Genomic DNA, 19,144 nt, shown 5'->3' with positions numbered 1-19,144 from the left:
ACCCAAGGCACTAACCCGGAAGTGCCCCAAAAGCTTTCCACTTTCTTTACCCCATGCCTACTTTCACAAACCTCCTTAATGACCTTCCTCAGGAACCTTTTTCCTTAAGTGCTTTAGTTTTTTTGCATCAGGAAGGTGTTCCTGCTCCAACAACCATTTTGGTTGCCATTTTCTGTACTTCTTCTTCCAGCTCTATAATATCCTTGCTTGAGACAGGCTGGCCAAAGCTGAGCATCAGGAACATGAACATCATCATCATAATCATTATTATTATTATTATTATTATTATTATTATTATTATTATTATTTATATACCACCCTATACCGGGAGGTCTCAGGGCAGTTCATGCCCTCCAGATGCTGTTGAACTCCAATTCCCATCAGTCCCAAAAGCCAGAGGTCAAGGGCAGTGGGCAGGAGAGCGCATCCTGTTTCACCGCCTGAGGCAAAATGGGAAGGGGCTGCCCTGCCAATCCCTCTTTTACCTGGGTGATGTGGCAGTGACTGCAAAGCAATGATGGCTAATTCTGGTGAGATCTCATGGGGCAAATGAGTGCTCACACAGCTCTCGATGGAAGGTGCCACTCCTGATGTTCTGCCACCCAAGGCTTTGGCCCACCGCATGGGCAAGCCGGCCCTGGCATTGAGAGTTGGAGCCCACTAGTATCTGGGGCTTCAGGTTGGGGAAGACTGCTGTACACCACAATTCAAATGTGGCCACACAACAGACTATTGTAGCCAGACTGACTTTGGCTTAACATGACAAGGACTTCCTCATACTTTCATGTCTTGTTCTGTTCATCCATTTAGTCACCAACCCAATTTCAAGGGCCTCTGGAAAGCACCTGCTGGTATCTTTCAGCTGAAGGTTGACCCCTATTTTGGCAGTGACAACTCACAACACAAGGGAGCATTTGTTTATATGGCTGCAGAATACCTCCGGGAATCCACTGGTTGAATTTATATCCCAAACCTCATTGGGTAGTGATCCTAGAGTGAGTTACAGTAAAACCAAAATGCCACTGTTAAAGCAACAAATACAAATGTAAAAATTAAAAGCATGCAACACCCAGTCTGCCCTGTGGTGAAATTTCCCAAGATGATGATGATGATGATGATGATGATGATTATTAACGTTAAGAGAATGAGCAAAGAGTCAGAACATACTTACGCCTGTACTGACGAGCGACAGCATGATCCTTTCATTCAAGGCTAAAGTCTCCCCTTGCTTCATCTTAATCCTCTTCTTATCCAAGCATTTCATTGCATACCTGAAAATTGTAACTTGTTGAGAAAGGGGCTTTAACAGCATTCAATTTTCATCACTTTCAACTGGTAGTTTGAAGGCAGAAAAGTAGGTAAACTGGGAGTTCAGGAGAGGTTCAGGGAATGCTGCCATAGGCAAGATCCACCTTTCTGTTTTTTTAAAAAAATATTTTTTATTAACAATTTTTTGTTTGAATCACAATGCCAATAAAACAATACAATATCACATCTCTTAACATAGATCTTTTCACTTCTTTGGACTCCCTCACATCTCCCGCTCCTGCGTTCCTGGTTATAATTTTATTCAGCAAATTTATCCCCTTATTTTTAATCTTCATAACTAATTTTCCAATGTTATATCTCTAATTTTGACTATCATTTTATTCAAATCTTAAAAAGTTTAGACATAACCAACGTATTCCAAAATTTTTATCATTTCTTAAATTTATCTTATCTTCATAATTCACTTCCTTGAGCTCAATGGTGCCAAGTTGTTTATACTCTAGCATCCTTCTTAACATTCATACAATTTACAATATTTTTGTAAATAAGTCTTAAATTTCTTCCAATCTTCTTCCACCGTCTCCTCTCCCAGGTCTCGGATTCTGCCGGTCATCTCAGCCAGTTCCATGTAGTCTATCAGTTGCATCTGCCACTCTTCCAGTGTGGGTAGATCTTGTGTTTTCCAATGCCTGGCAACAAGTATCCGTGCTGCTGTTGTTGCATACATAAAAAATGTTCGATCCTTCTTTAACACATTCTGGCCGACAATACCCAAAAGAAAGGCCTCTGGTTTCTTAGGGAAGGTATACTTAAATACCTTTTTCAACTCATTATATATCATTTCCCAGAAAGCCTTCACTCTAGGGCAAGTCCACCAGAGGTGAAAGAATGTTCCTTCATTTTCCTTACACTTCCAACATTTGTTATCAGACAAGTGGTATATTTTTGCAAGTTTGACTGGGGTCAAATACCATCTATATATCATTTTCATAACATTTTCTTTCAAAACATTACATGCAGTAAACTTCAGCCCAGTAGTCCACAACCTCTCCCAGTCTTCAAACATAATGTTATATCCAATGTCCTGTGCCCACTTTATCATAACCGATTTAACAGTTTCATCTTGTGTATTCCACTTCAGCAGCAAGTTATACATTTTTGAAAGTACTTTAGTCTTAGGCTCTAACAATTCCGTTTCTAGCTTCGATTTTTCCACCTGGAATCCTAGCTTAAGATCCACCTTTCTGGTCCCTCAAGAAGAGATGCTGCTCCACTGAGTTACAATTCCTCTGCTTCAATTATCCCACCTCTATTGCTTGTGAGTTTTGGTTTATGTCACTCTACAGTAGCCTTCCCCAATCTGGTGTAATTCTCATCACCTAAGGGATGCTTTCTCAAGAGGCCATTGTTCTCGCCCAACAACAGTCTGGAAAACGGAAATGCATTTTGCAAGAGGTGATCCAGCCCCTTTGGAAAGGGACCAGAGCCCATAGCAAAATCCAGACTGCCTAAGCAGCAAGGACAGTTTGGGGTGGGGGTACCTGCTCAGACAAAACTGGACATTCACATATACATATGCTGCACCCATACACTGGGTGAAGGGTGAAAATAGCATTCACTGGCACAATTTAGAAGGAAATTGTTTAGATGAATAAAGCAGTGGATAAAAGCATGTTAACTGTACCTCAGTTAAAATGTGATAAGCCCACTGGGGGCCAATGAAACTTCAATGGGTCATCACTCCCCACTCCTCAGACACACCTTGCTGCTGGCTTTTTCAGGTGGAAAGGGCATCCCACTTCCCAGCCAAAGTGGAGAACCACAGCAATTAAACACACAGCACTGCAATGCCCCTCACGTTGATTGTTCTGTTACGTGGGGATTTTATATGGATGCATTACAAATACGGGGACGCGGGTGGCGCTGTGGGTTAAAGCCTCAGCGCCTAGGGCTTGCCGATCGAAAGGTCGGTGGTTCGAATCCCCGCTGCGGGGTGCGCTCCCGTTGCTCAGTCCCAGCGCCTGCCAACCTAGCAGTTCGAAAGCACCCCCGGGTGCAAGTAGATAAATAGGGACCGCTTACTGGCGGGAAGGTAAACGGCGTTTCCGTGTGCAGCTCTGGCTCGCCAGAGCAGCGATGTCATGCTGGCCACGTGACCCGGAAGTGTCTTCGGACAGCGCTGGCCCCTGGCCTCTTGAGTGAGATGGGCGCACAACCCCAGAGTCTGTCAAGACTGGCCCGTACGGGCAGGGGTACCTTTACCTTTACTTTATTACAAATACAAACAAAGCTACTTACATCTTCCCTGTGTCTGCTTTCCGGCAGCCATAAACTTCTCCGAAGCCCCCTCGCCCGATGATCCGGTGGACACTGAAGTCATTCATGGTCAGCTGGTGATGGAAGAGGTGAAAATGGACATTTGCTTGTACTGACCAGCACACATGCCTCCTTGCAAGCACCCACCTGCCTCCAAAAACAACTCAGGCTAATGTGTCACAACAAACTGGTTGCCTCCTTTTGCTTTTCAGGGATTTGGTGCAATTTAAGGATGAAATGGATTCCTATTCCTTGCAAAGCAGTGGTGCACTCTGGAAATCAGGGAATCAATAGGGGACACATGAAAGGAGACAATGCCCAAATTATAAGGAATTGAAGGCAGAAGAGATTTTGTGGGTTTCAGGGCAAATGTGAGGGCACTACTGAGGAATGTTCATTTAAACTAGGGGCCTGCAGAATAAGTGCTCCAAATGAAACCTTGAGACAAAGTCAGCTAATTAGAGCTTGGTGCTAATAGCACTAAGGTTTGATCCTCGTGTGGGATAGCTGCATATTCCTGCATTGAAGGGGCTTGGACTGGATGATCCTCAGGGTCCCTTCCAACTCTACGATTCTGATTCTATGAAATAAGTCCAAATCAGAGCTTAAATCAAACTGTCAAGGATAGTCTCAAAATCTCAGAATGCTTTCATTGCACACTTGAAGCAACAGGCTGCCTCTGAGCATGTGCCAAGTGCCTTTCTTCACCACGGAGAAACCACATCATGCAGAACCCAGAATGCCAACCTTTGTATTGGGCCTTGTGCCAGCAGGACCCCTAGACCCATCTATAAAGAAATACAGGTGGCCTTTTTGGGACGAAGGGTGGAACATAAATTCAATCAATCAAAGTTAGAAATCAAACTGTGAAGGCAATGTTCTAAAAGCAAAAACAGAAAAGCTGCTTTTGCTAAGAACACCCAATCTCAGTGTTGTTAAGGAAACAGCAGAGTGAATACTGACCATGCCCATCTGGGATTTGGGAGGGGGGCTTCCCAGAGGTGGGGGCGGGGCAGGGAGAGGGAAGATTGTTGTTGCTGCTAGCCTGAAGCTGGGTGGAGAAAGATAGTCTGCTTATTCATGGGGGCACTCAAAAGTAAGTCTCTTGAAATAAATTAGACTTCCTTCCTTTTGAGAAAAAAGTTGACATTGCAATGCCTTCCTCTACTCAATTTTCTATATCCTCCACTCAGTCACTATAGGTGTATGTGTTTCATCATGGGGCTGTTATCTATTAACACACTGTAAACATAAAACAAAAATGTGTTCCTGCTCAAGACAAGTGCCTTTGTCTTGCTCATATCAAAATACATATAAGCCCAGTGTTCTCTGAAAGAATTTCACCAATTGCTTGGAGGTCCCCCAGGAACTAGGCAGTGCTCCAGATCCACCTCATCCCTGCCCCTATTTTTAGAAAATGCACACACCCACCCCTGCAATTACTTACATGAATGTTTAGCTCTACATTTTTCCACTGACAAAATCTAGTAAACTTATCACTGCAAAAGAGAAAAGAAAGAAAAAAGAATGTGCATTACGGTGATGAAAACTGTGCACTTGATGATTTATGAAAAGTAAAAACTATATTTAAAATTTTTAAAGCTCTGTTGAAGAGCAAACCTTCAGTGAGCAGATGTTAATTAAAGACAGTTCTATAGCAATACATGGTTTACGATGCTTCTGACAGCATTCCAGTAAAAATTTATTTAAAAAATCTCCAATCATATCCTGAGAAAAGTAATCAATCTCTGCATTTTAGAGCTCTATAAAATAATTAAGGAATCACATAGGTGTCATTATCATATGCTGCCAGGGAATTTTGTTTTTTTCTAAAAGTTAAATGACTGTTTATTTCCAAAGTAGACCCCTGAAAGATCACATTGTATAATGATCTTTGTTCTCATATATAATTTAGTGATTTCATCTGCTACATTTGGGAGTAAAATCTCTGAGGTGCAAGTCCTTTTGTTAAAGCAAACAGAATTAAGAACATAGGAAAGGATCTTTTAGCATCTACCTTCCAGCACACCAAAGGCCAGTACTCAGAAGCTCATTTTGCAAGACCTTAGGTCTAATCCAGTGATGGCCAAACTTGGCCCTCCAGCTGTTTTGGGACTACAATTCCCATTATCCCTGACCACTGGTCCTGTTGGCTAGGGATGATGGGAGCTGTAGTCCCAAAACAGCTGGAGGGCCAAGTTTGGCCATCACTGGAATCTATCAACACAGCTCAGGTTCAACAAAATTGTCTCAGCTGGCAACCAGAACCAGGCATGTGGTGTGCTGTTCAGCAGCAGCACCTGCCTGTTGGAACTCTTTCTTAGGTAGCTCTGCCAAGCCATTTGCTCACCAAAGCTTTCCCTAACTAGGCATGTCCCTGCTGCTTTCCTGTTTATTAAAAACAGTAAAACTCCAGTGAGAACATTTTCATACTACTTCTTATGGCAGTTGTTTTGCAGGGGCAGAGCTGGGTTTGCTGCACTGCAAAGAATTTCGTAATGCGGCTCAGCTCTTCTGCAAGATTTGCAGCTCTTTTTATTTACTAATAAAAATAGAAAATGAAAATAAAGCAACTTAATTAACCAAGTAGATAAAATCAGCTGTAAATCTTGCAGAAGAGCTGAGCCACATTATAAAATGCTTGCTGAGTGAAAATCCAGCTCAGCTCCTGCAAAGCGTATCTAATTGCCAAGCACAGCAGAGTGAAGAACACCTTCCATGATCAGAGGAAACATCAGGAGAATAGACTTTGAAGCTGGATGGAAGGAAGATAGCTGCCTTCTGCTTAGACTAGAAGAGTGGGCAGGTCCATGTACAAGGCACAGACTCTTAAAAGCACAGATTCATTACCATTCTAGCACATTCAATGCACCTGGATGCAGTTTGCAAAATGGCTTGTGTCTGCTCCTTCCTACTATCCATCCCAATGCCAATCCTTCAGCAACTGGTCATGTGACAAACATGCAATCAGATTCATACCTTTCTAGAAACATTTGGAAGGTTTTTCCTCTGAGGCTGTCACAAATTTCTTCTATGTAGGGCTAGAGGGGAAAACAAACATTTATTGTATTTGAGGCAGTGGCCTTTACTTGTAATAATACTTGCAAAGTGCCCAATGAAACATTTAAAAATCCCTAACAGGAGTGAAAAAGCTTCAATAAACTAAGCAGTAGAAACAAGAAAAAGGTGGTAACAAAATTCAGCAGAAGGCATCGTCTGCAAATAAAGTCCCTAAAGCAAAAACCTTCCTAAGGATGTAAGAGCCCAGCTGCCAGATGAGGCCAATGGGGGCCCCTCTAGTCCAGCCTGTCCTCACAGTGCCCAACCAGGTGCCCACCGGCAGGACTCCAGCACAAGAGTGATCCCTGCTCCTGTGGTTCCCAGATTGTTTTCAAGAAGCCATTTCCTGTAGGGTCAGTAGTTAGGAGGCATATTGGGGAACAGCACGTTTCAACTTGACATAAGGAAAATGTCACCACATTCCTTGCTTTGAACAAAGTGGCAATACTTGATCACAGAATTGTAGAGTCTAACCCCTGCAATGCACAAATCTCAACTACAGCATCCAGGACAGATGGCCAGTCCACCTCTGCTTAAAAGCTCCAAGGAAGGAAAGTCTACAACCTGCCAAGGGCAACCGTTCCTGCCAAACAGCTCTTACTGTCAGAAAGTTTTTTCTGAATGTTTATTTGAAATCTCCTTTCTTGTAACTAGAAGCCACTGGTTTGAGTCCTACCCTCTAGAGCAGGAGAAAACAAGCTTGCTCCCTCTTCCATGCGACAACCCTTAAGATACATGAAGATGGCCATTAGATCTCCCCTCAGTCTCCTCTTTTCCAGGTTAGAAAACCCAGCTTCCTCAACCCTTCCTCATAAGTTTTTGTGTGCACACCCTCCTCCCCAGGTGCCAGGCCCAGATAAATAAGACACAGTACAGCATAGGTATGGGATTAAAATAGGCCACAACTTTATTAATTTCAGATGTAGGAAAACCTTGGCTTGTATCCCTCTCAGCCCCCAGTTGGGGTCTGAGGCAAAGCAGGGACAGACAGGAATTTAGGGGGACACTGCAAAATGTGCGTTTACGCAGCTTGTCCCCCTTTCTGTTCTGGGAGTTTGATCATACAGCAAGCGCTGGTGGTCAGTGACTCACCTCACAAACCCCTCTAAAGAGGCCCTGTTAACACCATTGCATGAGGGGTGTGTTACGCTACCCTCCCATTCTGTTGATGGACTAAAGGATTCTACCCAAGGCCTAAAACAGTGAAATTGCGGTCTCGCCACAAGATCCCTACAGCTGAAAAAACCTAACAAATGTCCGCAATCCAGCCTTCAAGACCCTGCCTCACGTCCCACAACAACAGGTCGTTCCCTGTCGAGGTCAAATGCATGCCATCAGGAAGGAACAAATCTGGACTGTCAGCCTTAATGTCCATGTGTTTGATGGAGTGACCACCAATACACCAAATAGCATTGCGGATTGCCCTGTTAATTTTAGCATCGCGTAGTTGATGCATGAAGACTTTGCTGCCCCTCTCTATTGTAAAAAATAAAAAAAAATAATTATTGAGGAGAATCGATGCCATTTGGGTATCAAAAGATTAAAGATTAGGAAAGTGGAAATTCATTCAAAAAAAATCTGATCATAATCCAATTACGTTAAAACAAAAACAGAGAATAATAGAGAAAATAATACAAGAAGGGAAGATAACAGGAGAACCCAAAGAAATATTATTAGAAGTTATATCAAGCAGAAGAGAAGAGATGAAAAAAATATTTAGCACAGAATTATAACAAGGGAACAAAATCAACCAATTAAATCTGCCAATAACTATGATGGAGGTGCAACAATCAATTTCAAAAGCAAAGACAGGGAAATCTCCAGGAACAGACAGTTTATCTGCAGCATATTATAAGAAATAAGAAGATATACTGTCAGAACCAATGAAAGCAGTCATGAATGGAATTTTTTAAAAAGGGGAAATATCAAAATCATGGGAAGAAGCCTTCATCACTTTGATACCCAAACAAGGAACGGTTCCAACATCAACCAAAAATTATAACCTATAATCATTATTAATTATTATTATCATCATCATCATCATCATCATTATAACCTATATCATTATTAAATAATGATTAAAAAATATTTACTGGCATAGAATCATAGAGTTGGAAGAGACCACAAGGGCCATCGACTCCAACCCCCTGCCAAGCAGGAAACACCATCAGAGCACTCCTGACATATGGTTGTCAAGCCTCTGCTTAAAGACCTCCAAAGAAGGAGACTCCACCACACTCCTTGGCAGCAAATTCCACTGTTGAACAACTCTTACTGTCAGGAAGTTCTTCCTAATGTTTAGGTGGAATCTTCTTTCTTGTAGTTTGGATCCATTGCTCCGTGTCCGCTTCTCTGGAGCAGCAGAAAACAACCTTTCTCCCTCCTCTATGTGACATCCTTTTATATATTTGAACATGGCTATCATATCACCCCTGGAGAAGAAGTTCATCCTCTTCTCCAGGCTAAACATGCCCAACTCCCTTAACCGTTCCTCATAAGGCATCGTTTCCAGGCCTTTGACCATTTTGGTTGCCCTCCTCTGGACACGTTCCAGTTTTCAGTGTCCTTCTTGAACTGTGGTGCCCAGAACTGGACACAGTACTCCAGGTGAGGTCTGACCAGAGCAGAATACAGTGGCACTATTACTTCCCTTGATCTAGATGCTATACTCCTATTGATGCAGCCCAGAATTGCATTGGCTTTTTTAGCTGCCGCGTCACACTGTTGGCTCATGTCAAGTTTGTGGTCAACCAAGACTCCTAGATCCTTTTCACATGTACTGCTCTCAAGCCAGGTGTCACCCATCTTGTATTTGTGCCTCTCATTTTTTTGGCCCAAGTGCAATACTCTACATTTCTCCCTGTTAAAATTCATCTTGTTTGTTTTGGCCCAGTTCTCTAATCTGCCAAGGTCGTTTTGAAGTGTGATCCTGTCCTCTGGGGTTTGAGGATCTGAGTGGTTCTGAGATCACATCTGCCAGTTCTTTTAATACTTTTGGATGCAGTTCATCTGGCCCTGGAGACTTGAATACATCTAAACTAGCCAAGTATTCTTGTACTTTCTCCTTAGTTATTATGGGCTGTGTTTCCTCTGCTGAATCATTTGCTCCAAATTCTTCAGGTCGGGCATTGTTTTCTTTATCGGAGAAGACTGAGGCAAAGAAGGCACCTCCCACCACTAGGTCTGCGTGCTGTTTGCTCCATTTGGTCTATGACATTTGGATGATCATCTTCATCAATTGATAGACTCCTTCCTTCAGGAGCACTGTCTCCCTCCCCCACATTAGTCAGTTTAAAGCCCTCCTGATGAGGTTTCTGAGATTTTTGGCAAAAACATTCCTCCCAACCGTTGTGAGGTGCAGCCCATCGCTTGCCAGAAGTCCATCTTCAAGAAACTGTGCAGTCCGTGATCTAAGAATCCAAACTGTTCCTGTTTACACCATTTGCGAAGCCAGCTGTTCACTTCCACTATTTTCCCCTCTCTCCCTGGGCCACGTCGTTCAACTGGGAGGACAGATGAGATGACAATTTGTGCATTTAATTGCTTCAATTTCCTGCCCAGAGCCTCATAGTCTCTTTTGATCTTCTGGAGGCTATTGCTTGCAGTGTCATTGGTTCCCACATGAACCACGAGGAAGGGATATTTGTCAGTGGGTTAATTCCTTACAGTCGTTCAGTTACATCTTTGATCTTAGCCCCGGGGAGACAGCACACTTCCCGAGACATCTTGTCAGGCCCACAGATCACTGCTTCTGTTCCCCTCAGTAGGGAATCCCCTATCACCACTACACGCCTCCTCTTAGGTTTGATCGGGGTTCTTCCGTTCCAAGGACGCCTGCACATTCCCTGAGGACTGACTTTGCTGCTCGTCTTCATATACCTGATCGACTGTAATGAAGGAGAGATCCTCAAATGGAGTCTGCTCTTCATCTTCCATGTTAGGGGAGAGGACCTCAAAGCGATTGTGTATTTCTAAACAATCAGAGCGAACCCTGGGCCTCCTACTTCTTTGAGTCACGTTTCTCCATATATCTGGCTCCTGTGTTGGTGAACTAGCCTCCTTCTCAGGGGAGTCCCCTGTCTCCTCCTTGGTGGAGACGGTGTGCTCTGTTGCTTCCAAGAACATCTCCAGCTCTCTAATTCTTTGGAGCATAGCTACACATTTCTCCAGTTGCTGGACTTTGTCTTCTAAGAGGGCAATCAACATGCGATTGCTGCAGGTAAAGCTGCCTGCAACCTTTGGCAAGATGGCAAACATTGCGCAGGAACCGCAGGCGACTGCAGCTGTTCCCTCACCCTCCATCTTGAGAACGTGTCGTTGGGGGTGGCTACAGCGGTCCTCCATCATAAAAAGCGTGAAGACACGACAAATAACTCCCCCCCAAAAAAACCTAGGTCTCCCCCAACAAACGTTTGAGACTAGCTCCCCTAAATCTAAAGGATGGATCAAACTGTGCGTGCCGCTAGGGGCGCGCCGCTGCCCTGCAAGCTCTGATAAGCTCCTCCCACAGCTAATCACTTGCCTCAACAGAAACCCTGCCCCCTCTGACCTTTGCACAGGGAGAACAGCTAATCAGCCACAAAGAAACACACACACCAGAAAACCCTTTTTGCTCCTTCTTCAGCTGCTGCCCTGCAAGCTCTGATAAGCTCCTCCCACAGCTAATCACCGGCTAATAATCTATTACTGGCTAATAGATTACAAAGAGTACTTAATGAAATTATACACAAGGATCAAGCTGGCTTTCTACCAGGCAGGCATATGTACAATAATATGAGAAATATAATAGATATTTTAGAATATTTGGAAGTCAGAACAGACCAAAAAGCAATTCTGATGCTGGTAGATGCCAAAAAGGCTTTTGACAACATCTCCTGGATTTTTATTGGGTGGGTGGGGGGAGAATAGAAGCTATGGGATTCGGGGGAAATTACAACAGGGGCATTTAGGCAATATATAGAGATCAGAGAGCAAAGCTGTTATTGAACAACAAAATAACAGAGGAATTTAAGATAAGTAAGGGGAGCAGAGAATGATGCCCCCTTCACCCTTATTGTTCATCATGGTGCTAGAATTGCTAGCGATCGCTATAAGAAAAGACCAAGATGTAAAAGTATAACAGTGGGGGGGGGGGGGATCACATAAGATAAAGACTTCTGCGGATGACCTGATACTAACTACCGAAAACCCGGAGGAAAGTGTACCAAAAATAATAGAAAGAATCCTCGAATTTGGAAAGGCGAACTAATATCAGTGTACTGGAAGAAGCAAAGATCACCAGTGTTGAAGCAATGATTCTTCAACATCAGCTTCGTTGCACTGGTCATGTTGTGCGGATGCCTGATGATCATCTTCCAAAGCAACCACTTTATTCCGAACTTAAAAATGGAAAGTGTAATGCTGGTGGTGAACAAAAGAGGTTTAAAGACTGTCTCAAGGCAAATCTAAAAAAATGCTGTATAAACACTGACAACTGGGAAACACTGGCCTACGAGCACTCCAGTTGGAGAACAGCCTTTACCAAAGTGGTCTTGGGCTTTGAAGACACTCGAACTCAGAATGCAAGAGAGAAACGTGCTAAGAAGAAGGCATGCTTGGCAAATCCACACAGTGATCAACTCCTGCCCGGAAACCAATCTCCCCACTGTGGAATCACATGTGGATCCAGAATTGGCCTCCACAGTCATCTACGGACTCATTGTTAAAACCGTGTTTATGGAAGACAATCTTATTCGGCTACGAGTGATCACCAAAGAAGAAGTTAGTAAAGAATATGTCTATACAAGAAAAAGAAGAATTACAAACAATTCCAGGACTAAAGATAGTAAATAAGGCTAAATATCTGGGAATTTGATTGACAAACAAAAATACTAATCTATTTAATGATAATAATTTGGAAATTTGGAAAGAAATTAAAAAGGATCTGCATATTTGGAATAGGTTAAAATTATCATTCAGTGGTATCAGTAGTAAAAATGAACATGCTTCCCAAAATGATGTTCTTATTTCAAATGATACCAGTAATTGGAGGGATAGGTTGTTTTAAACTATGGCAAAAAGATTTATCAAGATTCATTTGGCAGTATAAAAACCAAGAATCAAACACAAATTATTAATGGATAGTAAAAATAGAGGTGGATTGGCATTACCTGATTTGAATTTGTATTATGATTTGGTCTGTCTAAATTGGCTAAATGTGTGGATTGTATTACAGACTGCAGACATTGGATTTAGAAGGATTTGATAACCGATATGGGTGGCACTGTGGGTTAAACCACAGAGCCTAGGACTTGCCGATCAGAAGGTTGGCGGTTCGAATCCCCGTAACGGGGTGAGCTCCCATTGTTCGGTCCCTGCTCCTGCCAACCTAGCAGTTCGAAAGCACCTCAAAGTGCAAGTAGATAAATAGGTAAAGGTTTACCTTCCAGCGGGAAGGTAAAAGGCGTTTCCATGCGCTGCTCTGGTTCGCCAGAAGCAGCTTAGTCATTCTGGCCACATGACCTGGAAGCTGTACGCTGACTCCCTCGGCCAATAAAACGAGATGAGCGCCACAACCCCAGAGTCAGCCATGACTGGACCTAATGGTCAGGGGTCCCTTTACCTTTATGGGTGGCATGCATATTTAGGACATGAGAAGGTCCACAGAGGATTCCTTAAGCATATTGTAAGAAAATCACTATGCAGAGCGTGGGAAAAAATAAAGATCTTTTAGAACCCAAAACACGCTGGTGGCTCTCACCATTGGAGGTGATAGCAGTGAAAAGGAAGAATACGGAACCAAAATGGGTTACATATAAGGATTTGTTAGAAGAAGAAAATAGCAAATTGAAGCTGAAAAAATATGCGGAAATAAAACATCACCTGACAGGGTGCATTCAATATGATAAATTAAATGAGGTGTTCAAAATACTGTAGATAACTAAAAAGGTTTTGCAAAAGAAGTCCCAATATTAGATAAAGAATTATTACAAAATAAGAAAAAAGTAATATCTAGAATATATGGAATTTTATTAGAATGGAAGGTTAAAGATGAGCAAGTAAAGGAAGTAATGATTAAATGGCAATGGATATAGGTAAACCTATTCAATTATCATCATGGGAAAAATTATGGAATGCGAATTGGCGATGCTGTCAGGGAACTGCCATTGGAGCCTGAGGCAGAGGGAAGGCTCCAGAGGGATGCCGGAGAGGGTCCCAGTAGGGAGAGAGGCAGCCCATCTGCTGGGGAAGGAAATCAGCGTAGCACCAGTGGAGAAGGGGGGCAGAAGGGGGAATCGGCGAGGGGGCTCCAGGACTCCTCGCCAGAGACCAGCGGGGAGAGCACGGGTCCTCCGCTGCCCACACCCTCCCTGCGCAGAAGACTTCCGCGCAGGGAGAGTAGGAGGCGACTAGGCGTCAAAGAACTTCTTTGCTGGAAGAAGTTCAAGAAACGCCCACTGACGGATTCTGCCAGCGATTGAGACAGCCACGGATGGGTGGCTGTCCGGACAGAAAAGGTTCACCCAGGTAACCTAGCCAGGAGTGGAGACAACTTACCCACGAGCAACCCCTAGAACCATTACAGATGCCATAAAGGAAAATTTTCTAAAGATGTTTTATAGATGGTACATAACACCAAGCAAAATATTCAAAATGTATAAAACAAAAGCCAAAATGTGTTGGAGGTGTAACCAAGCAGAGGGGACGCTGTGGACTTATAATAAAATTAAGAGCTTCTGGGATATGGTATATGAAGAGCTGAAGAAAATATTTAAACAAACCTTTATTAAAAAAAACCCAGAAGCTTTTCTGCTCAGCATATTAGACTCCAACTTTGCAATAGAATATTCCTGTATGCAACATTGGCAGTGAGAATCTGAATTGCAAAAAATTGGAAAAAGATAGTACCAATAAAAGAAGAGTGGCAAGATAAATTATTTGATTACCTTGAATTGGCCAAAATGACGAATTCAATTAGGGCACAATCTAAACAAAAATTCAAAAAAGAATGGGGAATATATAGAGATTATCTAAAAAAGCAGTGTCCTAAAATCAATACCTGGACTTGCTTTGAGTAATTTTTGCAAAACAAAATATGGTGTAAAAGAATAAAATATAGAGAAAACTAGGGAAAAGGAAATGGGAAAAAAACAGTTTACCAAATATGAAATTTGACCTGCGCTGAGGACGAAAGAAGTCCATTAGAAAAGAATAAGAATTGAAATATGGATGTACGTTTATTATTTGTTTTGTATCTGTATCTGTATCTGTATTTTTTAAATTAAAAAGTCTGTTTGTGTTGTAATAAAAAGCTAATGAAAAGCATATAATTCATTTTGTAAGCTTGCACCTAGTTTTCCAATCTGTTAAGGTGATTGTGAATTCTGATTCTGCCTTCTGCGGCAATTGCTCCCCCTCCCTGTTGGGTGTCACCTGCAAATTGGATAAGCAACCCTTCAATTCTACAGCACCCCACTTATCCCTTGCTTCCAGGAGGAACCATTAATGAGTACTCTTTGGATTCAGTCAGTCAACCAGCTACAAATCCACCTAACAGTTACCTCGTTCAACCCACATTTTACCAGCTTCCTTGCAAGAATATCATGGGGAACACTGTCAAAAGCCTTACTCAAATCAAAATACAGGTGGTGGTTCACGGGGCTCCAGGCACTCATCCAAGGTCTGTTTTCCTTTGGAGAATTGAGACATGGTAGAGAATGTCGCACCTTTAAAAAATATAGTTTATTCACATATTTACACCTTCAATCTGCACAGAGGGAATCTAGATCTTACAGCATGGTCATTTCAAGCAGGGATTGTCCCATACAGCTGTGCAGCACTGGAATCAAAGGCATCTCTCCCAGCCAGCCTTCAGTCAGCCTGCCCAAGAGGGATACCAGTTTTTTCCTGTCTCTTCTTCTTCCCAGCACATCTTGCTCCAAAGACTCCATTTTCCTGTCATTTCGAACCCACACCATGACATGTCATGTTAGTGCCGCTATCCCAGGTGAGGCCCTGGTTTGGAGAGAAAGCTTAGCCTGTGCTTTTCCACTAGCCTTCAATCTTCCCTCCAATACTCCAAATAATCAAAATACTATCATTTATTACTTTCTAGGGTTTAGGGCCCCTGCTCCCCCACAATACTACCACCCCTTTTAGCAAAAGGGGCAGCTTTCCACAGCTGTGCAGAACAAACAACGGAACAGTTACTGACAGCATTCAGAGCAATACATCAAAACAGATGATAGCACAGCGACACATTTTAAAACACAGTAACAGTTCATCTCCAAGTGACCTCCAGTTTCCCTCGAATCCTTCAGGCCTTCTCTTTCCTCTTGGGGTACATTTTGGTCACCAGTCTGCATCCCAATGCAGCTTCTCAGTAACCCACACTTGACAGTCAAGGTGATAAATTTCCAATAAATCTCCAATGTTTAAGCCAGGATGTCAGCCTCAGTATGGATGTCAGCCTCAGATGTCTCACCCAACATTGTTAACAGTTTTTGTCATTACAGGCATGGAAAAAGTAAACAAAACAATTATTAGCCCCCCACCCCACCCAAACACATCACAGCATTTCAAAACCAGTGTTGAACTTGCAGGCAGAGTCCCCTCATAAATTAGTTCAGAGTCCCAAGAAAAACCCTCTTGTTGTAATAGCCTGCCTGGGTTTTCTAAAGAATTCTTACTCTTGAGTAAACACAGTTCTCAGTCAACCCAATTCCTTCTGGGTTGCGGGTCAGGGCCTCCAAATTCACACCCAAGTCCCATAACCATTTCTGTAACTGGTTCAAACGCAATCCCAAGATCCCAGCTGCTCCCTCTCTGGCACATGGGGGATCTCTTCTCTGGGGCCCATTCCACCCCATCTACTGACCCATATTCAAAATCAAAATCTTGCCACCATACTTTATCTGGAGCACTTTATTCAGAATCTCCAGGCCTGGCCCACCCACATGGGTAGCCAGAACTCACCCCCCCCTTTGCTTACTCCTGGGGCTAAACAAAAACAAGTAACTTCCCCAGTGGCTTCCTTCCCCACTTGTAGCATTGAGGCCTTTCCCCACCTGTCAAGGACACTTGAGTCACCCAAGGGCCAAATCACTGGTGTTTGAAACCTCACCAAATCCAGCAGGTACACAAGCTTCACATTTCTCTTGCACTTCTGGCCATGCAGACACACCTCCTCCTGAAGATTTCCTTGCATGTTCTCCATGAAGGAAAACTCTGCCAGCTCACTTTTCATCTTCCATCACAGATTCAGCAGGAGTCATCTGCTTCTCCTTCCACCCCCGAATACACCAATCCAGCAGCCGTCTGCTGCTCCTCTGGCTTCTCTCTGAGTGCACTGGAAGTTGCCTCCCTTACAGGTGCTGGCTCCTCTCCCATTTTCTCGGGCACAACTTCCAACTCAGTGGGAGCCAACTGCTCCCCCACTCCAGCCAGCTCATCCTTAGCTCCATTGCATCCAGCTACAGACTGCAACTTTCCACAGTCCAAGCCTTTCAATTGCCCATCCACATTCTGGATCTCTCCAGCCAACCTTTCCTCTTGGGTGCTTGGCAGTAGGACTCCAGGGTCACTCCCAGACTCCCATAGCATCTCACTCTCTTCGCATGTGGTACCATGCTCTCTGGCTCCATTTTCTTTTCCTTTCTTCCTCATCCTCAACAGGTTTCCAGGGTCAACTAGAAGCAGCTCTGCCAGCCAGCCTTCCTCCAGGGCACTTTCTTTTGGCACCCTGGGAGGAGTTCAGCAGCCTCTCCTCAGCTCCAGCCAATGCAGGAGCACTTCCACTACCCTCTATCCTCTGATCAGCACCTCGTAACTGGGCTTCCACATCAGCCCTCACCACCTGCAGCTGTTGGTCTATCCAGAGGCGTAGGAAGGTCAGGTGGTACCTGGTGCGGAAAATTTCTTGTCACCCCCTCCCCAAATTGTTGTTTGGTTTTTTTGCCTGCAAAAATGGTTTTACGTTATTTCATATTTTCTTAGACAGGAATGTGGATTCTGAGCCTCTGATAACAAGTAGGACAGATACTTAAATCTACAGGATGGGTTGTGTTTTGGCTTGTGTTATTCTATTTATATTTATTGTTTATTTATTTAATAAAATTTATTTTTAAAAAACCTGCAAAGTGGTTTACCAAAACAAAAAACAAAAAAATCACAGCAGTAAAATCAAGAAAAATTAACAATCCTACTTTAAAACATACAAAAGCTAAAATATTAAGACTTAAATTACTTCAACTTCCTAAGCATCTAGGTATGCTTGCCTAAAAAAGAATACCTTTAGCAGGTGCCTGAAAAGAGTCTAGTAAGGCATGTGCTTTGTTGAAATTTCAGCCTTCACGACATATGAAAACAGCCAAGTAAACAGCTATTTTCGTGGATGAGGGTCAAGATATTAACTGATATGCATGAAATTTCATATTTAGCTATATAATCCCTAGTGTAGTAAGATGCCTTTGGAGCAGGCATTTTTTTTAAAGAAGTTTTTTATGAACCACCCTAGTAGGGCAGTAATTGTTCCTTGATAATTTGTCACCCCCCCCTACATAATGGCACCTGGGGTGACCCACCCCCCGCCCCCTCTCCTTCCCCCCTGGGTCTATCAGGTGTTTTATATCTTGTGGAGAGGCCCTCCCTTCAGCAAACTGCTGGCTTTGGCACTCCTCCATCAGCTTCATTTTGCTCAAGGAGTACTGCTATTCCTCCCTCCATTTTGACTTCAGGCGTATGTTGCTCCTAGGCCTTCTCTCCAGGAAACACAGATTCCACTTTTGACATCAGTGTTACAAACATTGGGTGCCACTCCTGCTCTCTGCCAAGCAGTAGCAAGATTCCAGGGGGTTCCAGGCACTCACCCAGGATCTGTGTTCCTTTGGAGAATTGAGACACAGCGAAGACACATATCTGCCCATTGTAAGCTGCTTCAAGATCTTTCAGGTAGTAAGCAGTATATAAAAGGAAATAATAATAACAACAACAAGGATTCCAGAATCACCTGAAAAAGGGTTGGTGGGACCTGCTTCTTGGCAAGATGAGTTTGCACGTGATCAACTGTTGGCTTCGAAAAAGGCTGTGGGAGGGGGAAAAGGATTTTTTAAATTAATTTTCCCCCCAAGACTTTATTATGAAGTTAAAATAACAATCCAGTAAGAAATACAAAGAAGGGAGGGATAATTATTTTTAATGGGCTAAAGATGGTTTGAGGCGGTGGGGGGGGAGCCAGCAAAGTGCTTTCATTTATTAATTAAAATACGTATATACTACTGTTTCTCATATAGATAAATAGATAAACAGCTGTTTGCTGTCCTCACCAGCTTATGCTAAATATTTTCATGGGCGGAAGAAGAAAATTGGTCTATAGCACTCAAAAGAGGCATTACAGCTGAAACAGAGGAAGCCACGACTTCTGTGTAAGTGTTAAGAGGACCACAGTAACAAATCAACGATACGTTTCTTCCTGGCTTCCAATCCTTTTAACAAAAGCACTGCTTTAAGTGGCTTTTAAAGG

General features: G+C 43.1%; 1 protein-coding gene across 5 annotated transcripts in view; it reads right to left on the bottom strand.

Annotated features, from left to right (window-relative positions):
- Positions 1–19,144, bottom strand: part of GRK3 (G protein-coupled receptor kinase 3) — a 161,512-nt gene that overhangs the window by 55,502 nt on the left and 86,866 nt on the right. For all 5 annotated transcript variants that reach the window (XM_083710117.1, XM_083710118.1, XM_083710119.1 and 2 more), the window contains 5 exons: positions 18,632–18,706; positions 6,565–6,626; positions 5,033–5,084; positions 3,568–3,659; positions 1,172–1,271 (listed from right to left, as the gene is read on the bottom strand). In XM_083710117.1, coding sequence (XP_083566243.1) covers positions 1,172–1,271; positions 3,568–3,659; positions 5,033–5,084; positions 6,565–6,626; positions 18,632–18,706 — 381 coding nt within the window. The remainder of the gene's footprint in view (positions 1–1,171; positions 1,272–3,567; positions 3,660–5,032; positions 5,085–6,564; positions 6,627–18,631; positions 18,707–19,144) is intronic.

The sequence above is a fragment of the Podarcis gaigeae genome, assembly GCF_964106915.1.
Source record: "Podarcis gaigeae genome assembly, chromosome: 13".
NCBI lineage: Eukaryota > Metazoa > Chordata > Lepidosauria > Squamata > Lacertidae > Podarcis > Podarcis gaigeae.
This window is presented reverse-complemented; position numbering and strand designations above follow the sequence as displayed.